At 37.4% G+C, this 24,208-nt stretch overlaps 1 protein-coding gene across 1 annotated transcript; it reads left to right on the top strand.

Moving 5' to 3' along the window:
* The first annotated feature begins 1,420 nt into the window (after positions 1-1,420).
* LOC108620607 (dipeptidase 1) lies at positions 1,421-21,254 on the top strand. Its single transcript, XM_089469668.1, has 8 exons — positions 1,421-1,934; positions 10,109-10,847; positions 10,914-10,983; positions 11,843-12,019; positions 12,090-12,174; positions 12,247-12,322; positions 12,430-12,568; positions 19,241-21,254. Exons 2-8 carry the CDS (start codon positions 10,180-10,182, stop codon positions 19,346-19,348), a joined length of 1,323 nt encoding a protein of 440 aa, XP_089325794.1. The 5' UTR covers positions 1,421-1,934; positions 10,109-10,179; the 3' UTR covers positions 19,349-21,254.
* The last annotated feature ends 2,954 nt before the right edge of the window (positions 21,255-24,208 follow it).

The raw sequence follows: 24,208 nt of genomic DNA, 5'->3' as shown, positions 1-24,208 counted from the left end.
GATGTATTAACTAAGAATTTGTCAAGAGTAAAACATATGAAATGTATAGCGTTGATCGGCCTAATGAAAATATAAGAATTGAGGAAGAGTGTTGATATGGCAATTCTCATATTAGTGGCAACGCTATCATGTACTTAGCTATTAAGAAGCATAATAAAATCAGTCTCACTTGAACAACCAAACGTTGCGGTTCTTCTCATCCACTCGCGCACAAATACTCGCCAACATTAAATAATCATATTATTTATTTAAAAATATGTAAAATATAATGAAGAAATGACATTAACTTTTAGTTATTATTTGATTTTGTATTCATCATTTTAAAAAAGGATAATCATTTTCGATGATACGCGTTCCAAAAAAGAAAAGAACGATTTGATATTTAAATTTAAAATGGAAATTATATAGTGACCTTCCGGTAAAACAAAATCAAATAAACAATACATTTTATATGAAATAAAAAAATTTAAAAAATTATAATTGTTCCACGGTTTTTTTTTTTAGCTTTAACTTTGTGCAGATCAATTGGATTGCCTAAAATAAATATTATTTATATATTCTAAGGTGCAATCACTGCAATTGTAAACAAGCACTATGCAGTTGCTCTCTTCTCGTTTTATAAAATTTGAATACTCCTGTAAACTACTTCATTAGACAACATTAGAGAAAATGAGTCTAATTGAACTAATTATGATGCGAATATAATAAGCTGATCCTGTACATCGTCTATTATCGCTATTCCATATACGCAACCAAACAGGTATTATTCAAATTATGATAAGCAGGATTTCGGTGTTGCAAAACCGAATTGTTAAGGATATTATAGAAGCCCACACAAAAAACTGGCCATTAAGCTGCATGCCTCCTTTGGTTGCCATTGTAAACACTAATAACAATAACAAAGCACTTGAAAACATGCCTGACCTCCAGCAACGCAGAAGGACTCAAGTCAACAGCCTAACGGAACAGCTGATGAAGTGAGCCACAAAATTCCCAATATTCCTCATTCGCTCATTTCGAACAGTGAGTGAAAGAGACTCTCTCTTCGAGGCAGACTCGCTCCACTTGTTTTTCGCGTAGTGGGTCAAACTAGTGGTAAAATGCTAATGAAGGCCAATGACTGAGCCTGATGGAATAATTAACTGAGTTTTTAATTGAAGGAATAATTCATAAATAATTGAGGGTCTTGCTCTTGTCCTGCTCAGTTGCAACCGTTCACAGGCTGTGTGTTCGCTTTCCTCTTATCTAATGCAGCAGCCGCCAGCCGGAAAGCCAAGAGGAAAATGGTCTGCTCTCTGTTGTGCTGGCACTCGAGTTGAGCTCGCCTGAGCGCCCGCTCGTTCGCCTCGTGCGGTCTTCGTGTCGTTTGGGACAGTCGTCCCACTGTGCGGCGAGTTGTGTCTCGCATTTGTCGCCAGTTTCAGTTTCAGTTTTAGTTCAACTTCGTGCGTCGGCCGGATGAGTTGTGTGCCAATCGCGCGGCTTTTCAACAACCACACGTGTTGCATTCGTTCTCGAGTCAACTGGCCTACGCTGACGTACACATACGGACGGACGCACACACACGCACACACACCCACAGTCGCTCGCACGCAGACGAGCAAATTACGTTACGTATACGCCGTGGCTGCCATTGCCCTCAAGGCGGCAACAGCGACAACAATTACGCGACTTTGTTATCGTGTGTGTGCACCAAAGCAAGAAAATTATGTGAATTACAAGTGAAGTGCAAACAGCACCAGCAGCGAAATATAAAGAAAAAGGAAAATAAAAAACAAAACAAAACTGCAAAGAAACAACAGCAACAAACACAAATAAAAAGCAAACGAAAAGGAAACACAAGAAAAGTAAACGGTGAAAACAAAGTGTTGGAGCTTAAAGCCATTGCGCTGAGTCTAGGCGGTTGAGCATGTTAAACGCTTTGCATAATTCTGGTAAGCATTAAGGCCCATAAATTGTGGCCCGCAAATATAAAAACACACGCACTTTAATATGCGTATATATTTATAAAATATATACATTTGTATGTGTGTGTGTGTGTGTTTTTATTTATATAATATTTATATACCTTATACGATAATATATACATATATATATATATATATATATATATATATATATATATATATATATATATATATATATATATATATATATATATTGTATTTATCTGACAAATTTTGTGGCCCTGCGGTTCGTATGCAGATTTTGTTGTGGTTGCTGCTGTTTTTGTTATTTTTTTTCGATTCTTCCGTGCCTACTAAATTCGTAATATTGAGAAATTGATGAGTGCTTCGAGCAGCGCCCGCCTAACATCCTGCCTGGCTGTGGCTGTGGCTGTGGCAGTGGCAGCCACTTCATTAATATGCAGCAGGCGACATGCGAATGCTGTGCGTTGTCAAGTCGCCCTCTGCCCAGCCCCAGTCAAAAAGTTCTATATAACCAATACCCAAACACACACACACATACACAAAATGCCACTGTGTGTGTGTGTGTGTATTGTGAACCTTTCGTTTGGCGTCTGCATTCGTTGAAATGAGTATCCTATAGCTGGCTGGCTCTTTGGCTGGCTGACTGCCGTAGCTTTATCGTCGTCCTCCCTCTTGCTAATGATAATGTTGATTCTTGCCTTCCGCCACAATTTGCTTTGAACTTTGAGCTTAACCAGCAGACCAGACCAGACCAGACCAGACCAGACCAGACTAGTCCCTGTGTCCTTGCCATTGTTGTGGGCATTTATAAAACGCTTGTTACCTCTCACCAGGTGCACAGGGGGTGTGGCCAACGCTTGAACTTTCCATTTTGCGACACACACTTGTTATTACGACAGTTCTCGGATCTGAGCTCAATTGCGGAAGAGCCTAACCCTGATTGTAGCTGTTGCCATTTGCATTTTAATCATTTATTGGAATTAATATCCACTTTGTTTTGTTTCTGCTAAGCATACGATACTTTGGCGTAACGTCTAACGGCTATTAAAGACTTTACAATCCAATTTGTTTTGCTTTAGTTTTGATTTTAATTTTATTTTATTTTCAATTCTAATTAATTTAATATGAGATGATTTAATATTTAAGTTAGATATATGAATATTTATTTACACAAATTCTCTAAGCAGCTTTAGCATTTACATGAGGTCCAATTTACTGTGTGAATAAAGCCCTGAATTGTTTTTCTGTTCTCAGATAAAATATATAAAACTAAAATTTATTGAAAATTTAAATCCAATAAAAAATAGTTTTAATTTACTTAGCTTTATTCTATATCCAGACTTTATCCCTTTTCCCTCTCATCATATCACTTTTGAAAATGCTTTAAATAAAGCTATTAAATTCGTTTAAGAATTTTATATTTTTATGGGAGTTTTAATAAAATTCTAAATCATTCAATAAAAAAACCTAATATATCTTAAAGAGAATTGCAAATAATGTTAAACAAAAATATTTTACTTCATGCTATCACAATTTTTCAGTTTTTTCTATAATTTAACTTAATGCAAATAAATCACAATTAATTTACGCAAATCAATAGGAAATTAAATCAACATTTACATTGTTTAACGAATAAATTATAAAAATTAAAAAAAGCGTCAATTAAATGCGGGGCATGTAAATAATTTGTATTGAATAAAAAAGAGGATATATATGTAAATAATACATATAATTATATATTTATATAAATTATCAGCGATACGATTTATTATTTATTCAAATTCAAGCATTAATTACACAGGAAGCTGTAAATTAAATTATAGAATTGCATTATAAATGTTTATTTATTATTATTTTTTTAATATTATTTGACGGCAATTGTTAAGGCGCTTTACCAGCATTTAATTCAATATTAATTATTCGAGCGAATCGTTTCATAGATTGTCCTGAATCGCAGGCCTGTTAAACCTTTCAGTATGCATGGTATTATTTTTGTTCAAGTCGTGCTTCAATTATGGCATAAAAAAAAATAAAGAAAAACAAGAGGGCAAATCACAAATTGCTAAGGCAAATGAAACAACATGAAAATGTTGTAAAATTATTTCAATTCATTCTTACGCACGCATGCCCTTGGGTCGCAACTCCTGCCAATTGGCATTGTATTGGTGCGGCCCCGAAAAGTATGCTACACGCATTTGCTTGCCTGCGTACGTATTTTGTACAATTTGTTGTGTTCGGCTTCAGTTGTTTACTGCCAGCAAAACAACGAAGCAACAAAAATAAAATAAGCAAAGTAAATCATATTCTGTGTATATGTATATGAAAATAAAAATGAGAACTCTAACACCCACACACAGACACCGCACGCACAACATCAGCTGCTGCTCAGAGTTTTTACTCAACTGTTACTCAACATTTCGGCATATTTTTTCCTTAAAATTCAGGAGTAAGGAGTGGCCCACGCCTACTGTGCGTTAGGGGTATACGTGCATTTAATTAATTTATGCCATATGCTTACATTTATTTCGCTTAAGAGCTCTCATTGAGAGTGGAATCAGATTTGAATTAGAATTTATAGCTGACGGAAATTCAGGGAAGCTTAAGCAAAGCCCAAATTAATGAGCTCAGCTCGAGTGGCTGGACTTTTATGTGTATATTAATAATAAATAATTAAAATGAAAATTAAAGCTATTAAAAAAAAAAAAAAAAAAAAAAAAAAAAAAAACCGAGAAAATGAGAAAAATTATATTTGAATATTTAACATTTTATATATATATTTTTTTATTTATTTAATTATTTATTTATTTTATTTATTTATTTATTTATTTTTAAATATATATATACATTTGTTTTTATTCTTTAGTATTATTGATATGATATTATTATTATAATTTAAAAAATTAATAATAATAATAATAATAAATTATTAAATTAAATTATATTATATATATTTATTTCTGCGATTATATTTATTAATTTAAATCCTTAACAAGGAAATCCTATAATTTATACCTCAATTGTTGGCTAAAAATAGTAGTTGTAGTGTTGTAAACGTCTTTGGAATTCGTAAGCTGGCTTTAAGCCACGGCTAAGGCTGAGGCACAAAGATCAGCTCCGGCTATTGGCTCATAATATTTCTTGAATTCGTTTTTATGATGCTTATTAAAATGGAAAATTGTTGTCGTTACTTGAAGCTTTGTATGAAGCGCTGCAGGCAGCGTGTGCTTGTTGTTATTATTGTCATTATTATGATTATTATTATTATAGCTAGGCATTCAGGCCAACGAATTTGTTGTTGGTAGACTCGGTCCCCGCATTTTCCCGGGTGCAGGGACTCGTCGTGCAGCCCCCCAAGGAATGCCCGAGCTGTGGCAAGTCAAGGCGTGGAAATTGCGAGGCAAATGGAAATTCTGTGCGACTGATGGCTGGCAACAATTCGTATTGAATGGAATTTGGTTGCTGAATGAATGGCAAGCGAATGAATAAGGGCAAATGAAAAGAGCCACCAGAGCGCCGGCAAGGGCTTCAGTGGGTGCTGCAGCAGGGGAGGGGGCTGAGCGATGGCGGGCAAGAGTTGCAGCTGGTTTGATTATAAATAACGTTAAATAAGCGCACATGAATGCATTTTGATTGTCTGCTGTAGTTTACGGCACGTTTCCTTGCCTTGGCATGGCGCATGGAAATGAAGGGCGGCAAACTCGCTAGTCCTTTGGCGACTCAGCGCGACGCGACGGCAGTCGCTCTGTAACTTCCTTAAATGCCGCAGCAGCAGAGGCAGAGGCAGCGACAGAGGCACTAATGTCGCAGGCAACGTACATTTGTATTATTTTTTATTTATTCGCTTGCCACTTTGTATGAGAATCGCAACTGCAGTCAGGACATCGTAAGCGACATCAGCGACGTCGCATTTCCTTGCTGCAATTTTCCAACGCGCGCTACGCTTTCTGCTCCTCCTCATCTCTCTTTTTTTCGCATTTTTTTATTTTTGTATGTCGGTTATGCGCCGCTCTTTTTTGAGGCCATGCAAAATAATGTTTTATATGTTGCAATAAATGTACGAGTCTTCGCATTCCAGCGGAGCGCAGCCCAGTCCGCCCACTTCCCCTACAGTCGCATGACATTCCCATTCGCATTGCCATTGCTCTTCCCTTTCCCCTTCCCATTCGCCTTCCTTTTCGCATTCGCATTCGCATTCGCATTTACATTTGCGGAGGCAACGCGCATACGCAATGTTGTACGCAGTTATCCTTGCGCCCATTTCAGTCTGGCTCCCAGCGAGTGTGTGCCTGTGTGTGTGTGTGTGTGTGAGTGCGTGAGTGTATATATGTGTGTGTTTGCTTCTGTGCTGCCCACTTGCCAACTGACAGGCAACCAAATTTGTTGATCTACGAGCAAGGTCCCAGAAGTAAATACACTTCAATTTCCACAAAAGACTTAAAAATATTCCAATTTACTTTTATTTGTGCACCAACAAAACATTTTTAAATAAATGAATTTACACTCTGGGAGCGTGTTTTTTATTTCGTAGTCCAAGCGAGCTAGCATATGATGTAGAGAAATGGATATAGCTTTGCTTGTTCCTGCGTATATATGTATATGGAAATCCCGCCTAAATGTGGATAAGTCAACTTGTCTCTATGACTTCAATTTAATCATAACAAGGAGATCTTGCCAGCTGCATTTATTTTATATTATAAGGCAAAGATATATACAAATATTTTCCCGATATCCTCACAGAGTGTAAATCATTTTATTTCATAATCGCAAAAGCTATTAAAAAATATTAAATAAATCTGAATATTTTAAAGTAATTTTATAAACATAATATCATATATTAAGCTGCAACATTAAGTTTAACCTAAAAAACTAATTTTATGTGTATATATATTTTTTTATACCAAAGTTGCGAACTACTTTTGATTATATATGAGAAGCCGTATTCTTTGCTTAGTATTAAATTCCAGCTTGCTGTAAACATCCTATCAACACATATTATATTACATAGAGAGTATAGAAATCTTTTATTCCCGTAGCTGCCAGTTAAAATCATATCATAAAAGGAATATCTATCGTACGTTATGCTTAAGCTCTTTCATAAGGTATAATAAGGACTTCAGCAAGGATATTAATACTTCGGCACTTGCTTTCCGCTAGATTAAACAGACTTTACATGTTGAATTGCGACTGTCAAACGTTTACATTCCGACACTGATGTGATTGGACTTTATTTTGCTTGAGGGCAATCCGATTAAGAGATTTCATTAGCTACGGCAAAGTGACTTTGAAATATTTGGTGCATAAATTATCTCATAGGATTCTTGGCAAGTGGCATAAATGGGTTTAATTAAAGTCATATTAATTCAACTTGATTTCCCACTTCGTCTGCTGCTCGAGTGCTGCGTGAAGCCCTAATGCATTCCATTGGGATTCCGCTTTTGCATTGCTTAACAAAAGAAATTAATCGTATGACAATTTAATTAAAGATCAAATGCCGAGTTCCTTTCAATTTCAGTTGGTGCCATAAATGTTTAACGAAGCGTCTGAAATTTTTGATTTCTGAATTCGCTGCTTGTTTGTCTGCGGCTCGATTGTTGCTATTGTTGTTGTTGTTACTGTTGCTGTTGTTGTTATTGTTATTGTTAACGTTAACCCAATAGGCGCTCATTTGGGCCCTTTGCGAATTGTGAACTGTTCTCGTTGCTCCCGTACTCCTGTTGTTGTATTAATAATTCGTGCGTTGCGCTTGTGTCACGTTTCGCAGGACGAGAAATTCGCAGAGCGTTGCCATTGCCGTCGTCCTTGTTGGCGTCCTTATCGACATTGTCATTTTTTCCTTTTTGCATAATTTTTGGCTAAAGCCAAATGTTTAAGATGTTTGCCCCAAAATACCAACGAGAAATGTCGGCGAGAGCGAGAGAGTGAGAGGGAGAGAGAGAGAGAGAGAGGGACTGAGCAAGAGGGCTAGAGATAAGATATGCTCACAAAAGTTCGTAGAGTGGAATGTTTTCATTTTTGTGCTCAAGCAGCAGACCATGAAAATCAACATACGAATTCATGCCTCCCGCTCCCCGCCTACCGCCTCTGCCACGCCCTCTTCCACTTGCCTGCACACATGTTTTTCTCTCTCTATATACATTCTGTATGCTCTACCAAATGCACATCAGCAGATGCCATGCAAAGTTTGTGCAAATGAAAAACTCGTCAATTGCACAAAATAAGAAACGAAATAATCAAGCAGAGAAAATAAAGCAAAGCAAACTATTTCAAAATTCCACATACAAATGGCATGTTATCAAAAGTCGCAAGAGCTGAGATGAGAAACGGCAAATCACTTGGACAATCAGTTTACAGCAAGGAATTATCATCACAATCGAATAAATGCGATAAACGGAAAATTGCGTTTGCCAAAACCGAAGCCAAAGCTTTGTCAAAATTCCAGAATAAGATAATGAAAATTGCTTTGATATTATTTTGAATTAAACTTGTTTTCATTTTTTGTCAATTTGAATTATTCGGTTGCAGTTGCAATTTAAATTGACCTGAATTAATTCAGAAAGTTGAATGTGAAGATATATATATGTGTATATGTGAAAACTAATATTCGCTTCAGCTGATTGTCGGATAGCCCTCAGACGAGTGAGACACTGTAATTTACTCTGTGCTCATTTTACTTCGATTTGATTTTTCTATAACCTTAGAACCCTAACCTTAACACGGAATAATGAGATAATGTGAAGTGTGGGAGAAAATCATTTTAAGAGCGAATAATTTTGGATTCTCCCTCTTCCAACATGTGAGCACTAAAATTTATTGATATATTTGTGGAGGTTTTAAGGCGTAAAGTCCACTTTACAAAATTGAGAGGTATATTTATTATGTATAAAATAAAATAAATAAATAAATAAATAAATAAAAATAAAAAATCAAGATTGCTAACTTAATAATTTATGCTGTCTGTGTAGTAAATACGAAAATATAGAATTGTGTAGTATATACATATTATAGTTGATAGTAATATTTAATTATAGGAATTGAAGAAAGTATTGATGTAGCTGCTATCCATTAGAATCCTCTCTCTCTCTCTCTTTCTCTCACTCTCTATACTTCCTCTTCTTTAAATTTTAAACTCCTTTGCTAGGCAATGCCATTTAACGACTCTCGCTCGAAGCTCTCATTGCAGCAACCTGCGTGCACATAAACATCTTTATCTATGCATCACTTAAGTTGGAATTTTATTTTCTTGGCTTTCAGTTTTATATGGAGCTGACTTATGCATTAAAAACTATTAGATAACTTTAGCGTAGTTGAGTTCGCTTTGAGTTTTGCAGTTGGCCAAAAAACTTTAATTTGACTTTTGCAAAGAAAATTTGAGAAAACGAAAGAAGAATACTTATACACATATATATTGCAGATATACATATATATTTCAATGAGTATTTTTTGGGGTAGTGAAAGCCGGTCAATACCCTCGGCAGCTGTCAGCAACTGTGGCTTACTCACATGCCATTACAGCCCAAAAGCTGGCTTCAATTTCCTTTCAGCACTTAGAGTTTTATTTCTTCTGCTTCTTCTTCTTCTTCTTCTTCTGCTGTCTGCCCACCTGCAGTTTCGCAAAAAAACTTTAGTGGGGCAAAAGAAGTAAAAAAGTGTTTGGTAAGTACTTTCGCTGTCTCGCTCTGGCATTCACGTTTTGGTGTCGCTCTGCGAACTTTTGCCCCACTGTGGCAACTATTTAAATTCGGTGTTGGGCTTTTCTTTCTTTATTCCTTTTTGTTGTTTTCTGTGGGTTGATCTGCATGCAAAAAGTTTGCTATAAATAATCTTTGCATTTTTATTGTGCATTTTTATGCATTCAGTGCTTGGGTTCGATATCGAAGTTAGCTTGGAAATAAATATGAAAAGTTTTATTTATGTTTGCCACCCGGACTAAGCCGTGGCTAGAGCGCCGAGCATCGAGCGTCGAGCACCGAGCCGAGCACCGAAAAAGTCCACGGGCGCTATATTTATGGCATTTGTTTGCCAACAAGTTTCAATAGCTCAATCACGCCATCGGCCCACCTAAACAAATAGAAATCACATGCAATATGCCCACCCACCCGCTCCACATAGTTCGCCCCGCTGGCATTCCATTTCAATTTCCACAGCTATTTGATTTTCTTTTGTTTCGCCGCACACAGCTCGAACGACAAACATCATCAATGTGAGTGCCGCGTGGCTTGTGCTGTGCTGCTAGCTGCTCCTGGGGGCAATGAAATCGAGGAAGCTGCCCAAGGTTTGTGGCCTCAACTGCTTGACCCTACTCTGTATACCGTTGGTGTTGCCCATCCTAAGATGCACGGCCGTCGGCACCGGCTCAGCCGGCAGCAGCAGCAGCAGCGGCAGCGGCAGCGGCAGCGGCAGCGCCAATGGCGGAGACTTCGATTACCGGCTGCAGCGGGTGAGGAACGTGCTGAAGGAGGTGCCGCTAATCGATGGCCACAACGATTTGCCCTGGAATATACGCAAGTTCCTCAAGAACCAGCTGAAGGACTTTCACTTCGGCAGCGACCTGCGCGAAATGGCGCCCTGGTCCTCGAGTGCCTGGAGCCACACGGATCTGCGCCGGCTCAAGGAGGGCATGGTCTCGGCCCAGTTCTGGTCCGCCTACGCGCCCTGCTCCTCACAGCATCTGGATGCGGTGCAGCTGACGCTGGAGCAGATCGACTTGATACGTCGCCTGGTGCATCTCTATCCGCATCACATGGCCCTGGTCACCAGCGCCGCGGGCATCGAGCAGACCCATCGCACGGGCAAAATCGCCAGCCTGATTGGCGTCGAGGGTGGCCATGCGATCGGCACCAGTCTGAGTGTGCTGCGCATGTTCTATCAGCTGGGCGCCCGCTACCTGACGCTCACACACACCTGCAATACACCTTGGTAAGTGAAATTAATGACTCCACTGACTCGACTCAGCAGCGCATTGACTCTGAACAACGTTCACAGGGCGGACTGCTGCAAAGTTGACGAACCGGGCAAGTATCCGCACATAGGCGGACTCTCATCATTTGGCAAGGTGAGTTTTTCTAGATGAGTCTAGTGTAGATGAGTCGAATACATTCAGTTAAAATAAGCATATTCAGATTCAGATTTAATTTATATAATTGTTTGGTCTCAGCAGATGAGAGTAATATTAGGCATAATAATTTCTATTAAGAGAAATGCTAGGCTCACTTGACCCATAAAAATTCGAAACATTCTTAACACACATGCAAATACACACACAGGGCCGTCCATATTCCATATTCGTCCATATTCGGTTCGACTGGACCGATAACTCTTTGGGCCCATTCTAATCGACGAGGCTTGTCCGCAGGTAACGGAGATTCTATACGGGAATTAATACAAGTGAACGTCGATAATTCGTTATAATGTGGTTCGAGCATTGCCCAACTGCAGAGAACGCCGATTTCGGACTGTCCTTGGCGACGTCTCAATAATTACGGACCGTACGAGAGCAATATTCTCATTCGATCGCCTTGGCCACTTTTGATTTGGCTCCTTTGTATTAAAAAAAAAAAAAAAAACATAAACAGTCGAAAACATTTCGTACAATTCGTTCTTAGCAGACCTACTTTTTATATTAGTTAATTTTTTTACACGCATGTTGAGCTTGCAAAATTGACTTGTTTTGTTGAATGAATGAATGAATTTGACAGGGCTTGCGTGACGTATACTAACTCATAGTAAAAATTATCTGGGACTTAAGCTTCCAAAGCGGTATTTTTATACGCAATCTGGAATCACTGCGAAAAGATATAAGGTTGCCAGAATATGGACTGTTTATTTATTTATTTCACATTTATTGCATTAAAATATATAAATTTGTCTAGATATATATTTACTTACTGATAATTTCAACTTCTTGTCCATAGCTGGTGGTGAAGGAAATGAACCGCTTGGGCATGATTGTTGATCTGTCGCATGTGTCGGTGCCGACAATGCTGGACGCTCTGGCCACATCCCAGGCGCCGCTCATATTCTCGCACTCCTCGGCGCATGCCATCTGCAACAGCTCGCGCAATGTGCCGGATCACGTCCTGCAGCGAATTGTACGCAATGAAGCACCGCATGCAAGCTGGGTTGGGCGTTTATCTAATGACCCTTTTTTTCGCTTTGCAGGCCACTAATGGAGGTCTGGTCATGGTTGCATTTTATCCGCACTTTGTCAGCTGCTCGGGTCAGGCGACTCTGCACGATGTTGTGGGTGGGTTAATGCGGTCTCCAGAACAAATTGAAGTTAATTAACTAACTGAATTTTTCCATTTCCATTTTCCAGATCACATTAACCATATTAGAGAAGTTGCAGGCATTGATCATGTGGGCATCGGCGCGGGCTACGATGGCGTCAATCTGTAAGTTTACAAAGTTCTCAAATCGTCTTTTAGTATTTTGCTAATACGTAGTATTAAATTGGTATTTAAATGGTAAATTTTCCTCTTTTTGTTTGCTATTTGAACAGAGTGCCCAAAGGCTTGGAGGATGTCTCCAAATATCCGCATCTCTTTGCCACGCTGCTCGAATCGGACAAGTGGACAGAGGCGGATATAGCCAAGTTAGCTGGCAAAAACTTTCTACGCGTCTTCAACGAGGTCGAAGCGGTGAGTACTCCTATAGTAGAGTTGCAGTTTTTAGCCATTCCATTGCTCATTTTGTGTGCGCATTGGGAGCATTTCTCTCATGACTTTGCCCAGTTGCGTGTTATACCTAGAGGATTACGGCTTAGGCAGTGCTCGGGACAAAAGCACATTTCTCGGTCAACAAAAAACATGTCCAGCATTGAGCCAGTGCTCGGCCAGGCCAAAATAAGCCACCAAGAAGCTGGAGCTGAGGCTGTAGCCACTGCCGTCGGCCGTCGGCCGTCGTCCGTCTCTAGCCCGCTTGTTATTGCACTTCGAAAATTCCTTTCAAAGGATAAAGAGAATAATGTGGCTTTGCAGTGGAATTTGCACATACTTGGTGCGGATAGCAGGCGAGCCAACGAGCGAGCACAAAACGAAATGGAGCAAGACTCGAGACTCTGGAGCGTCTCTGGCGTCGAAAAGACGCAAGTGAAATAATTTTAAAAGGATTTTCAAATGGTTATTCCGATATTTATACATGAGCACGACCAGCAGCAGCAGCAGCAGCAGCAGGAGCAGCAGTTGTCCGTGCAGAAGCAGAAGCTGTTGCAGTTTGTTTGCGGATGTGGTCAGCTTGTTTGCTGTGTGCTTGGCTGGCCAGGATCGGCATGCTTGCAGCTTCTGTTTGTGCCTTTGCCAGCTCAACTGTGGCTGCTACTGCCTCTGATGCTGTCACTATGGCTGCTCCTCAAGCAGCATTCAATTTAAATCAATAGCAATGCTCGACTGTTGCACTCTCTGCGTGTGTGTGTGTGTCTGTGTGTGTGTGTGTGTGAGAGTCCTTTGAGCGGGCCACTCCATTGACTGCGAATGCCACTCAATGCTTAGCGCCATTCAGTTGAGAACGCCCAAAGCGTTGCTGCACAGTCGAATGACTGCCAGAGCCAACATTTAGGCTTTAACTGCTCCAGCTGGTAACTGTGGCAAGTCAAGGACCTTCTGGTGTATACAAAGGAGTCCATATTTTTTTAAACGAAGCTAACATAGTGTCTTTTGTTACGCATGCTCATGGCCAAAGATTTTTTCTCAATTCAGAAACTGTATTTAAATTGGTATCTTTATCTTCTTCTTCTTCTACTTCTTCTTCTTCGAGTAGACAAAGCTGAAGCAATTTTTGGATTTAATTGATTCTTAGACTTGATTAAATTCACTTTGATGCAACCAGGTTTCATTTCTATCTGCCTAATAATAAGCAGTATTCCATTTGTGGCCACTTGGTTATGTTTGCTTTTGTTGCGCAACTAATTCAAAATGCCCGAACGGCAAGGGTAATTTGAAGATTTAATAACAAATATAAATCATACGCCCCTTGAACTCGGCTGCTGTGGCTCGTATTTTATTGCTATTGCTCATTAAAAATGCCCCTCCCCCTCCAGCAGCAGTTGCTCCCCCCGCTCATAAGTTGCGCCCCACGAAAAAGAGATGCCGCAGCATTTTTAATTTTGCGCTTGTCTCGGCGTCTGCGAACTTTAATCATATTCTCTCTGACTCGCTGTCTCTGTCTCTGTCTCTGTCTCTATTGTCTGCATCTGTCTCTGTCTGTGTGTCTGTCTCTGTCTCTCCTTTCTCTTCTCGGCCAGCTCTGAGCCGTCTTATCTGCCTGCAACATTGTAATTAGTTTTGGTACTCGACGCTTCTCTTCCATGGGCATTAAGCAAAAAGTAAACTAGTATTTCCCAACAATAGGCTCCTCTATGTGATTACAATGCGCATTTTTATATACATACTTACTTAGCAATGTACTACCGCACGGAAAGGGGCAGGAGCAGGGGCAGGGGCAGGGGCAGGGGCTGGCATTAAAAAGTGTTGCCGGCTTTTGCAAAGCGGGTGATTAAAATCGCTGCGCTTTTATTACGTTTAGCACTCAGAAGCAATGGAAAAAAAGAATAAAATATATATTTATATATATATAAATGTATATGAATTTGTATGGGAAGCAGCCATATAGTAAATATAAATATGTATTACGGGCTTTACTGCTGTTTATTATGTGGAATAATGCTCATTAAAATTTGTGCTCGCATTGTAATACTTTGTGCAGGTTTTTTTTAATTTATTTTATTTTTATTTTTTACTATTTTTTTGCAATGAGTAACTCAGCCACAAAGTAATTAAAAACGTTGCCCAAGCGCACATTTTTTATTTGAGTATATATTTATATATATATACATTTTGTATTGCTTTGATCTAAGAGCCTTTGGGCCAAAGGCTTGATAGAAAATCCGAGCGGCACTCTTATGCCAAGCCCGTTTATCGAGCTTGGTGACCCGAATTCACAATAAAATATATATTATCGCAGCCAGCGTCGCCTGTAATGCAATTAAATGAACACAAAAACCAGTTCAAATGTTCAATTATTAGACGCTTAATGCTCTTTCCCCAGAGAGCGACCCCATAGACCCGAATCACTGGGCCGCAGTAGGTCAACAGGGAAACGACTCGTCTCTCTCACTCTCCCTCTCTCTCTCTTTCTCTGTGTGTGTGTGTGTCTGTCTATGTTTGTATTTGTATTTGTGTGGGCGTCTGGAGTGGGCGTTGGCATCGTTGTGATAATTAAGCAAGTCATAGAAATTAGGCAAAAGGCCATTTTAATGATTGTCATCTCTTATGCACACACTCACACGCATACAGATGCCCATTTGATACCCTTTTAATGCTGGACACTCACGAGAATGAAGACTTGAAATTGTTCTTGTTTGCTATTTAAGCTCCCTGTAATTTAAATCTTTATATAGCTGTATAATTTATACTTCACGTTACTTGCATCTCTATAGTTATTATGGTATTATATTATGGAAATTTATAAATATATTATGGAAATTTGAAAATGTATTATTATTATTATTTTTTTAAACTATGTCAGTGCTTTAATAAATATTAATTTTATAAATATATTTCTTAGATTATCTTGTTTTTTGCTTTATAATTTTTATATTCAATTGAAAATTTTCTAGTCCATGAGTTTAGTTTAATGGTTTAATCATTAAAAATAATTTGTAGAACTAATTAATTTGAATAAGTTATTATTAAAAAAAATAAATAAAAAAAGTAAATCATTGTAATATTATATTCAAATTTTATAATATATTTTAAGTGATTCATTTGTCAATTAGAAAGTTTTTTTTTATACCCTGAACCCATTTTCAATGGGAAATCAGGGTATAATGGTTTTGTTGAAATGTGTGTAACAGGGAGAAGGAGGCGTGGCAGACCCCACAAAGTATATATATTCTTGATCAGGGTGACGAGCTGAGTTGATTTGGCCCTGTCCGTCTGTCTGTCCGTCTGTCCGTCTGTCCGTCTGTCCCGTATGTATGAACGCGTCGATTTCAGAAGATATAAGAGCTAGAGACTTCAAATTTTTTTTTAAATGTCCGTAATTACAGCGCGCATATCAAGTTTATCATTAAAATTCGATAACTCATCCCGATCTTTTTTTATCGATAAAAAACCTTATCGAAAACCAGTTATAAAATTATATCTCCTACACCTTTATTGCTAGAGTCTCCAAATTTTTAATGTATGCTTATATGCAATTTATACAATTTCGGTTTTTGTTAAAATTTACCCCCCACCTCTAAATTCACCCCCTCACCCTCACTTTTGTAAAAAGCGTATTTCAAATACTAGAGACTTGTGCTTTGGCAATTACATGCATATCCATGTTATAATCATAATCTGAAAGTTTCATGAAGATCGTACGTCCATAAAAAAAGTTATTAAACAATTAAGTTCTCATAGTAAGCGCACACTGCAGCCCATACGTGTTTATGCGTGGGTGCTTGTGTGTGTGTTTCTTGTGTAAGCTGAAAGACGCGAAAAATTATTGAAATAGCTAGCACTCCAAGGGTTCAGGGGATCTCGTAGTCGAGCAGTCTCGACTAGAGCTTTCTTACTTGTTTTTTTTTTTTTTTTTTTTAATTTTGTTTGAATGATATATGTTTTTTTTTAAGTTTTTCACATTTGCTTTTATTAATATCAAACCTATTTTATATTTATTGATATTTTAAGTTCAATCTGTTTATTCTATAAAATCTATATATATTTTTATTTTCTTAGTTTTCATTTAATATTTTGATTGTTGATTACTTCATCAAGCGTTTTATCTGGATACTATAATATAAGTAGAGTTTGAAATATTTGAAATTTTATAGAACGCCCACTAGCTAGCCATTAGCCCATAAGTGTGTCGTGGCAGTGATAAAAATAAGCGAAATTAGGGCAATAGAGATTTGAGGCAGCTCATGGGAATGCCACAGAGTTCGGTTCATGCTGTGGCGCCTCTTCAATGCGACCCAACAACAACCACAAATGACTGAAGGGTATGAGACTTAGGGCAGGGCTAGGGTGCTGCGGAGCTGCGGTGCTGTGGAGAGGGTGGCTGGGTAAAGTGCGGGGCAGCCATAGCCATGAACATGATAATTTTCTTGACGCCAGTTTTTATCTAGACAAAAGCAGAAGGCAGCCGAGGCAGCCAACACAGTGTTGAGTCAGTTCAGGCAGCGCAGGGCCTCGTGCTGGTGTTTGTGTGTAAATGTATCTTTTATTTTAGCCTTTTATGCGAGTATCTAATGCGAGCATGGAAAGGCATTTGGCACGACACATAGCCCAGCTGGCGGCATTGGGCAGAAGTTCTCGGCAAATGGCAGCAATTTGTGCGAGACAAATTCATTTAAATATACTTTAGCTGGCCTCTGTGCGTGTGTTTGTTTACACTCACTGTGCATGCATGTCTGTCTGTGTGTGTGTGTGTGTTGGTGCTTGTGTATGCCAACTGACCTTCTCGCAATTGATTTGGTTAGCATGAAAATGGCGCAGCGGCTCTTTAACAGCCATTTCAGCTTTGAACTTTTCACTCAAATGTAACTGTGAACTGTGCTTTTCATTGCTGCAGCTCAAAGCGGCCGGAAAAGCATTGCCAAAGGCAAAACCCACAATGGGAGTTGTGGCATGTTGCGTGGCAGGCGCGGCGGGCGGGCGGGCGGTCTGTGTGGGCGTGCCTCAAAGTGCAATGACTGCGTCGCACAGTCTGAGCCGAAAGCTGACGTTTTATTGTTGTTTGTGTGTGGCAGCCAGGGCCCACATAAAGCCTCATAAAAAAGTCGTAAATTCGATTGTTATACGGCTTACAAAGCACCGGAAATGGGCCGAGCGAGCAGGCTGTGCCTCAGGTATCCTCCACCCCCTGCTATTCCCCTCCGGCTGCTATCCTTCTCTAACTGCGGCGGCTGCCTCTGTCCCGCGTCCCAGCTGTGAGGCCTCAAAAGGTGTTTGGTGTTGAAAACAAAACATTTTTGTTGTTGTTGCTGTTGTTGTGCTGGAATTTTTGTTTTCTTCCTTTCTTTTTGTGTTTTTGTGCCTTTGCATATATATTTTGTTTTATTGTGCCTAACGTTTCGCTTTTCCTCTCGCCTTTTTTGCACGGCATAAAATGTGCTTCAAACTTTACTGCAGAAGCAACGCAATAAGTTGGCCAAAACAATGGGCGAAAGGCTCGAATAGGCTTCACTGTATGCTTAGGAGTCCTCAAAGGAGTCGCTGTAATGCATTGCCAATACGGCCAGCGCACAGCTTTGTATAACGGAATTTACATATGAATAATTTAATGGCCATATGATTGCTTTATAAGTAACTGAAATCCGTAAAGTGTAGAGATTTCGCCTCATATAAACAGCGCTCATGCAGAGTGTGTGAAAAATTGAGCCATAAAAAGTTCCAAACAAATTTAATTTGAGTATTTCACTTTTTTTTCTATTTTTTTTTTTTTTTTTTTTTTAAATTGCTCAAGAAAATTATGCCGACATCAGCAGAAAAAACTGGCAGCTACAGTTTGAAGTAAAGTTTATTAACGCCTGCCAAATTGTTTGAGCAACATTTTTAGGTCGAAAAAGTTCGGCAACAAATTTAAACAGTTATAAATATCATTAAAGAGCTATTAAATCTGCTAATGTACGGATAAATCTGCTAATGGAACAATTTTTGTTTCGTAGTTTTAAACTGAACAAAAATACGTTTAGGAGAGCATTAGCTTGTACCATAAATAATTATTAAGATAAAAAAAAAAAATAAAATAAAATAAAATATATAGTATGTCCAGCAAGAGCTTTAACATGTATCAAAGAAAATACATTAAGCATAAATTATTTTTTTTATTATTTTATTTGTTTAACATGTAATTTTCAATCTTTTTTCTATACATTTTCAGAGCTTAATTATGTTTTATAGGTCGGTAAATGAAGCAAAGAAACATAGTATTTGAATTTTTATAAATTTGTAAAAATATTGTTAAAGCTGTTAAATGTTACTAAGCTTCACAATCTATTTCTACTGTTCACAAATTTATCCCCGTCAGTTTATTGTAATTTATCCACGAGGGACTCTACACATTTTAGAAATGAATATTGCAAAATTCATATCCACATGCAAAATAATTTGAGTTCTGTGGAACAGTAAACAAAAACTTTGCCAATTTGCTTCGCATAGCTGAAAACTTGGAAGATGTGGCAATTGCTTACACAAAACTTGTTGGCAAATGCCATCAATTTTCATTAGAACTTAATTCATATTGCGCATACGCCGCATGGCACATAGCACACAAATTTCAGCCGAGGAAAGACTTAAGATTTGTGTTTTATTTGGCTTTCATTGCAGGTACGTGATCAAATGGATTTATTGCGGGTGCAGCCGATTGATCAGTCAATTCCAGCTGAGGACATTATGGGCAGATCCTACTGTCGCTATCAAGGACCAAGAACGTGATAATTTCTTCATATGTAAAGTTTCAGCGTGCACACAAACACTACATACAAATACATATACTCATACGCACACACACATCAATGCCAAAGGCCAGCGAACAGTGAGAGGGAGAGAGATGAAATTATGTCAAGCGTACGTGTTGTAAAGTGAGACTTGTTTTAGGTTAATTGACAAAGTTTTTTCGTCGTAACATGCGAGCATTTGTTTTTATAGTATATCTCTGTTCAAGTATGTGTGTCACACACACATAGATGCACGTTTAGTTCCACCCACACACATGTACTTTCAATCTCTCAGACTCCACGTGGCAGCTGCTGCCAGGCAACATTGTGCGCAGCTGGCCGAGCACATAAACAAATACAAAGTGGCATAGGGGCGGCTATACTTCACACACACCACACACACCCACACACACACAGATGTACACATACATACGCATGACCACCCACCACATGCCCTCCTTGTGGCAACCACTACAACACTGAGGTTACCATAGCTCAGCCAACATTGTGTAAATATCATTGTCATGTTTATTTTCATCTTTAGCACTTAGTGAGGCAAGGATCCGCAAAAGGAAAGCAACAAAAAGTATCTAAGGTTCAGACAAAGACGAAAGAATCAGCGTAAAAGAAGCGCACAAAAACAACACAACAGAACGAAAAACAAGAAAGAAACAAGGCAAAACAGACGAAAGCTGTCTAAACTAAAGTGAAAATATTCTAAGCCTCGATTTGATAAACGAAAACAAAATCCAAATTAAAAACAACAAAAATCTTCTATGAATGTCCTACTTCATGCGAAGAGTATTAAAAATATGCATTATGTATTTTTTCTATGAAAAAGTTATTATTCTAATGATGTGGAATAAATATTCAAATATATGGCTATGGAAACTATATTCATGTAGCAAATTTCGGAGAACGTTAAGCCATTCTCTTTTATGGAGTATTCACTATGTCATTGAAGTTTCCCTTAGTTCTAGCCAGTTCATTTGAACTTAAAATTAATTCGAATCATTAGTTGATTACTTTATTTTAATATTGTCATTATCCTAACCGAAGTGTTATTAATTATGTCATTTAATTAGTTAAATAAAATAGAATAATTAATTAGCCCGTTAAAAAAAAAATAATGATGCACGTTTCACATCATTTTGGCAGATTGTAAAGTTTTCAATTATAATTTTCAAATTGCAATTCTACTTAAATGAACTACGTATTGTATACTTAATAAATCCAAATAAATGTCAACCCGCCAAAAGAAAAAAGAAAAAAGGAAACAAAACATGAATCCACAAATTCATTGAAAAGTTTACAAAACAAAGAGATTGTAAAGCAAATACTAAAAGCTAAAATTGAATAAAAGCAGATTAAAATAATAATAAAAATATACTATATAAAATTGACATACTATATATAAATGTTATGCCACAACCATGAAATGAACATAGCATATTTCAAAAATAAATATATATATGTATATACATATATATAAAATTACTTACTTACATATTTTGTTAATTATTCAGTTTTGCATAAATAAGTTCACAAATAGTTTTCACCTAAAATGCGAACAAAGCTCGATTGTTTGCTCTGGCTGGGCTGAGGATTTTACCTGGCACACCGGTCGGTAAACAGTTAACAGCAATAAGGAGAACAACGGCATTTCTTTTGTTGAGCGAAAATACCAAAACATATTTAAAGTTTAAACGGGGTGAAACAAAGTGAAGGTAAAATAAAAATAAAATAAAATAAAAAAGAAGAAAAACACATGTGATCAAAAATTTAATTATATGAATATTGTAATAACTATGATTATTTAATAGCTAAAAAAGGTTTACAGAATGAAACACACACACACACACACACACACACACACACACACACACACACACACTCATACACATTACTACTTATAAACACTGTTTACTGACCAGCAGCAGAGGCTGAAGCCAGTTAGTAAAATTTGTCACGGGGGCAAATCAACTTTATTGATTTAATTATACAACTAAAGATAAATGATAATATTAATATACCTAAACGTACTCCTATAGTAAATTCCATTGGAAACAAATTATATATATATACATAATATGTGTATGGCTAAGCTCAACTAAAGTCAGAGTAAAAAGCTTACTACTCTTGTAAATATTTGTATGATTATCTGTAAGACATGAAATAATAATAATAATTATCATAAAACGTTGTGGATAATAACCAAATTACAAATTCGTAAGTGTATTATGGATAAATGTCATTAATGGCCAGAAAAATAAAAAGAGTATACAAAATAAACTTAACTTAATTGAAAATCTTGAATTTATGTTGATTGTATAAATGAATGAAAATATATTTTTTAAAAAGCACATTTTAGTCTGGACAGCTCTGGGAATGTCCTGGCATCCAGTTGAGTTAGGGTTAACTATATTTCTTATCTTTTACAGCCCAAAACTACTAAAGTCTAAAATTAAGTTCATATGAATTTTTCCCTCCACTTTAAAAGCTCAATTAAAATTAAGACAGAGCTATTTCGAATGCAGAGATGTCATTTCTAGTTAGTACAAATACGAGATGCTAATGGAAATTTAATTTATAGTCACATCGTAGCCAATACAATTTCATTAATTGACGGCGTTCTATTTGCAAAATAGCATGACTAATTTTTGGCAGTGCAAAAATCGTTCTCTCAGACAACCCCTGATGAACGTCAGTTTATTTGCATACTCTGACTGCCACGAATAATTTTGCTTACATGGCTTTCGCTTTTCGAAGTGCTCTTGCCGTTGTCTGCGTGCCGGAGGAAGACTTCTCAACAGCCATCAATGTTGAAACACTTCCTGGAACTTCAAATCCTTGTTGTTATTGTTGTTGGCGCCGTCGTTGTTGTTGTTATTGCTGTTGCTGTTGCTGTTGGTATTGTTGTTATTGTGCTGATTGCACTCGAAACACACACTCAACAAACACTTCAGCCACACCACATCCACATCCACATCCTGCAGCTGGCGCTTTTACTTTCCGTCTGTCAGCTGGATTGTCCCATCCTGTTAGCTGAGATATGTGCACAGAGTTCGTCTGTCAATTTGTTAAAAACAAAGCAAAGTACCAGATTGTCACTTCCCAGCCCTGCTGTGCCAACAGATACCCCTTAGGGTAAGTTTGCTTCATCAATTTGGTTTTTCAGTTTCTTTTCAGCTCGGCTCAATGGGCATACCCGTTCGAGTGCTACCCTCCAAGGGTATCTACATTATATCGATCCAGCAACAGCGCTGTGCTTATCTGCGTGCATTTTGGTAAAAAGCAAGCATTTTATTTCATTTCATTTCATTTCATTTTATTCGCCCAGCACAGCTAAAGATAAAAGTCCGGTCGAGTTCAGTTGCAATAAAAAAGCGTCTGCTATCGCCCGTGGTCCCCTCGCAGGGTAATTTATGTGTGTGCACTGTGTGGCCAAAAGTTCAAACATTGAAAAATCATGAAATTTATCTCATTTTGGCAAAGGTCAAGCTGTGCTGCGTTCAGTTAACCCCCAGTTCCATCAGATCTCGCATGCCCCATATAATTCAAATGCTCATAAAAATGTACAAATATATTTTGCATTTTACATTTTTGTGTGTTGCCGCGAGCTATGTATAGTATAATATATACATATATACAAAATAATATATATAAAAAACGCTATGCATCAAATCCAATGCATGTTTTACATAAAATTTCAATTAAATGGAATAAAGTTACAACAACGGCAATGTCCTTGGCAACAGCAGCCGAAGCAGCAGTTGGCTCTCTGGAACGTGCGACTTTCCTAAATCATTTTGCTGGCAGTCGAAATTAAACTGGCTTTGGGCTTTGGCAACAAATGTTTAACAAAAGTTGTTGCCAGCACTCGGCTAGGGCCATCAGTTAGCCCAGAAAGCAATAAAAAGCACAACAAAATCGAAGCAGAACTAACGCCAAATGCGTCGCGAAACAAGCGGCGTAAAACTAACCAGAAATAAGGAACATTATGCAGCCTTCAGCTCCAAAGGGAACTAAACGAGCCAAAAGTTTCTCAGGCAGAAACTTTAAAGTAAGAGGAGATCTATATGATGTAACATCAACTTATCAATATATTTTAATGAGTTACTAACTATCAAGAGAGCTAGACGGATGAGTAGTTCTCGCTGTAGTAACTGTTTTTTGTCTCTCATTTAATGGCTTTTGGCTTCATGTACAGAATTTAATATCTGAATCAAATTAGAAGTACAATTTTTTGCCAAAATGTCATTTTAATTTTTTTTTTTTTTTTTGTATTATTTATTTATTTATTTTTTTTTTTTATTTGCCCCAGTTATTTCAATATAATTTATAAAAAATGTAATAAATATATATTTGATTTTAAACAAGTCATAAATTCAATTTTTTTAATGTAGTAATTCATATTGCAAAAAAAAAAAAAAATAATAATAATTATAAATATAGTTTAATATAGTTTTCCATTTCAATTTTAATAACGCATTTTTTTTGCGAATGATTTAATTTTTTTTTTAATTCTTTTATTAGTTTTATTTGCAAATTATTTTTACTTTTCTATCTACTATTTCTATCTATTTCTTTTTTATGATAAATTTAAATTTCATAATGGCTGATGTTTTAATTTATTGCTCAACGATATCAATTTTGGAAAGCGCAATATGTTCTAATCTCTATAATTCAATGCGGCACATTTATCATTTTAATATTTAATAAAAATAGCTCCTCGTGCATTGTTTAGTTTTAATTTAATATCGTTAGAGAAATCGCTTTCCAACGCTGACAAACACATAAATAAATAGAGCGTACCAAGGGCAGCCAAAACTCGTCTATAATAAATTAAAATAAAAAA

The sequence above is a fragment of the Drosophila arizonae genome, chromosome 2, assembly GCF_054131065.1.
Source record: "Drosophila arizonae isolate 15081-1271.41 chromosome 2, UAZ_ARI_1.0, whole genome shotgun sequence".
Taxonomy (NCBI): domain Eukaryota; kingdom Metazoa; phylum Arthropoda; class Insecta; order Diptera; family Drosophilidae; genus Drosophila; species Drosophila arizonae.
Note: the sequence above shows the minus strand (reverse complement) of the source record. Positions and strands in the feature narration are given on the sequence as shown.

Coding starts and splice junctions, on each gene's coding strand:
- LOC108620607 (XM_089469668.1), top strand. CDS start 10,180: ATGAAATCGAGGAAGCTGCCCAAGGTTTGTGGCCTCAACTGCTTGACC. Junction 12,175..12,246: donor GACTCTGCACGATGTTGTGG/GTGGGTTAATGC, acceptor TCCATTTTCCAG/ATCACATTAACCATATTAGA. Junction 12,323..12,429: donor GGCTACGATGGCGTCAATCT/GTAAGTTTACAA, acceptor CTATTTGAACAG/AGTGCCCAAAGGCTTGGAGG.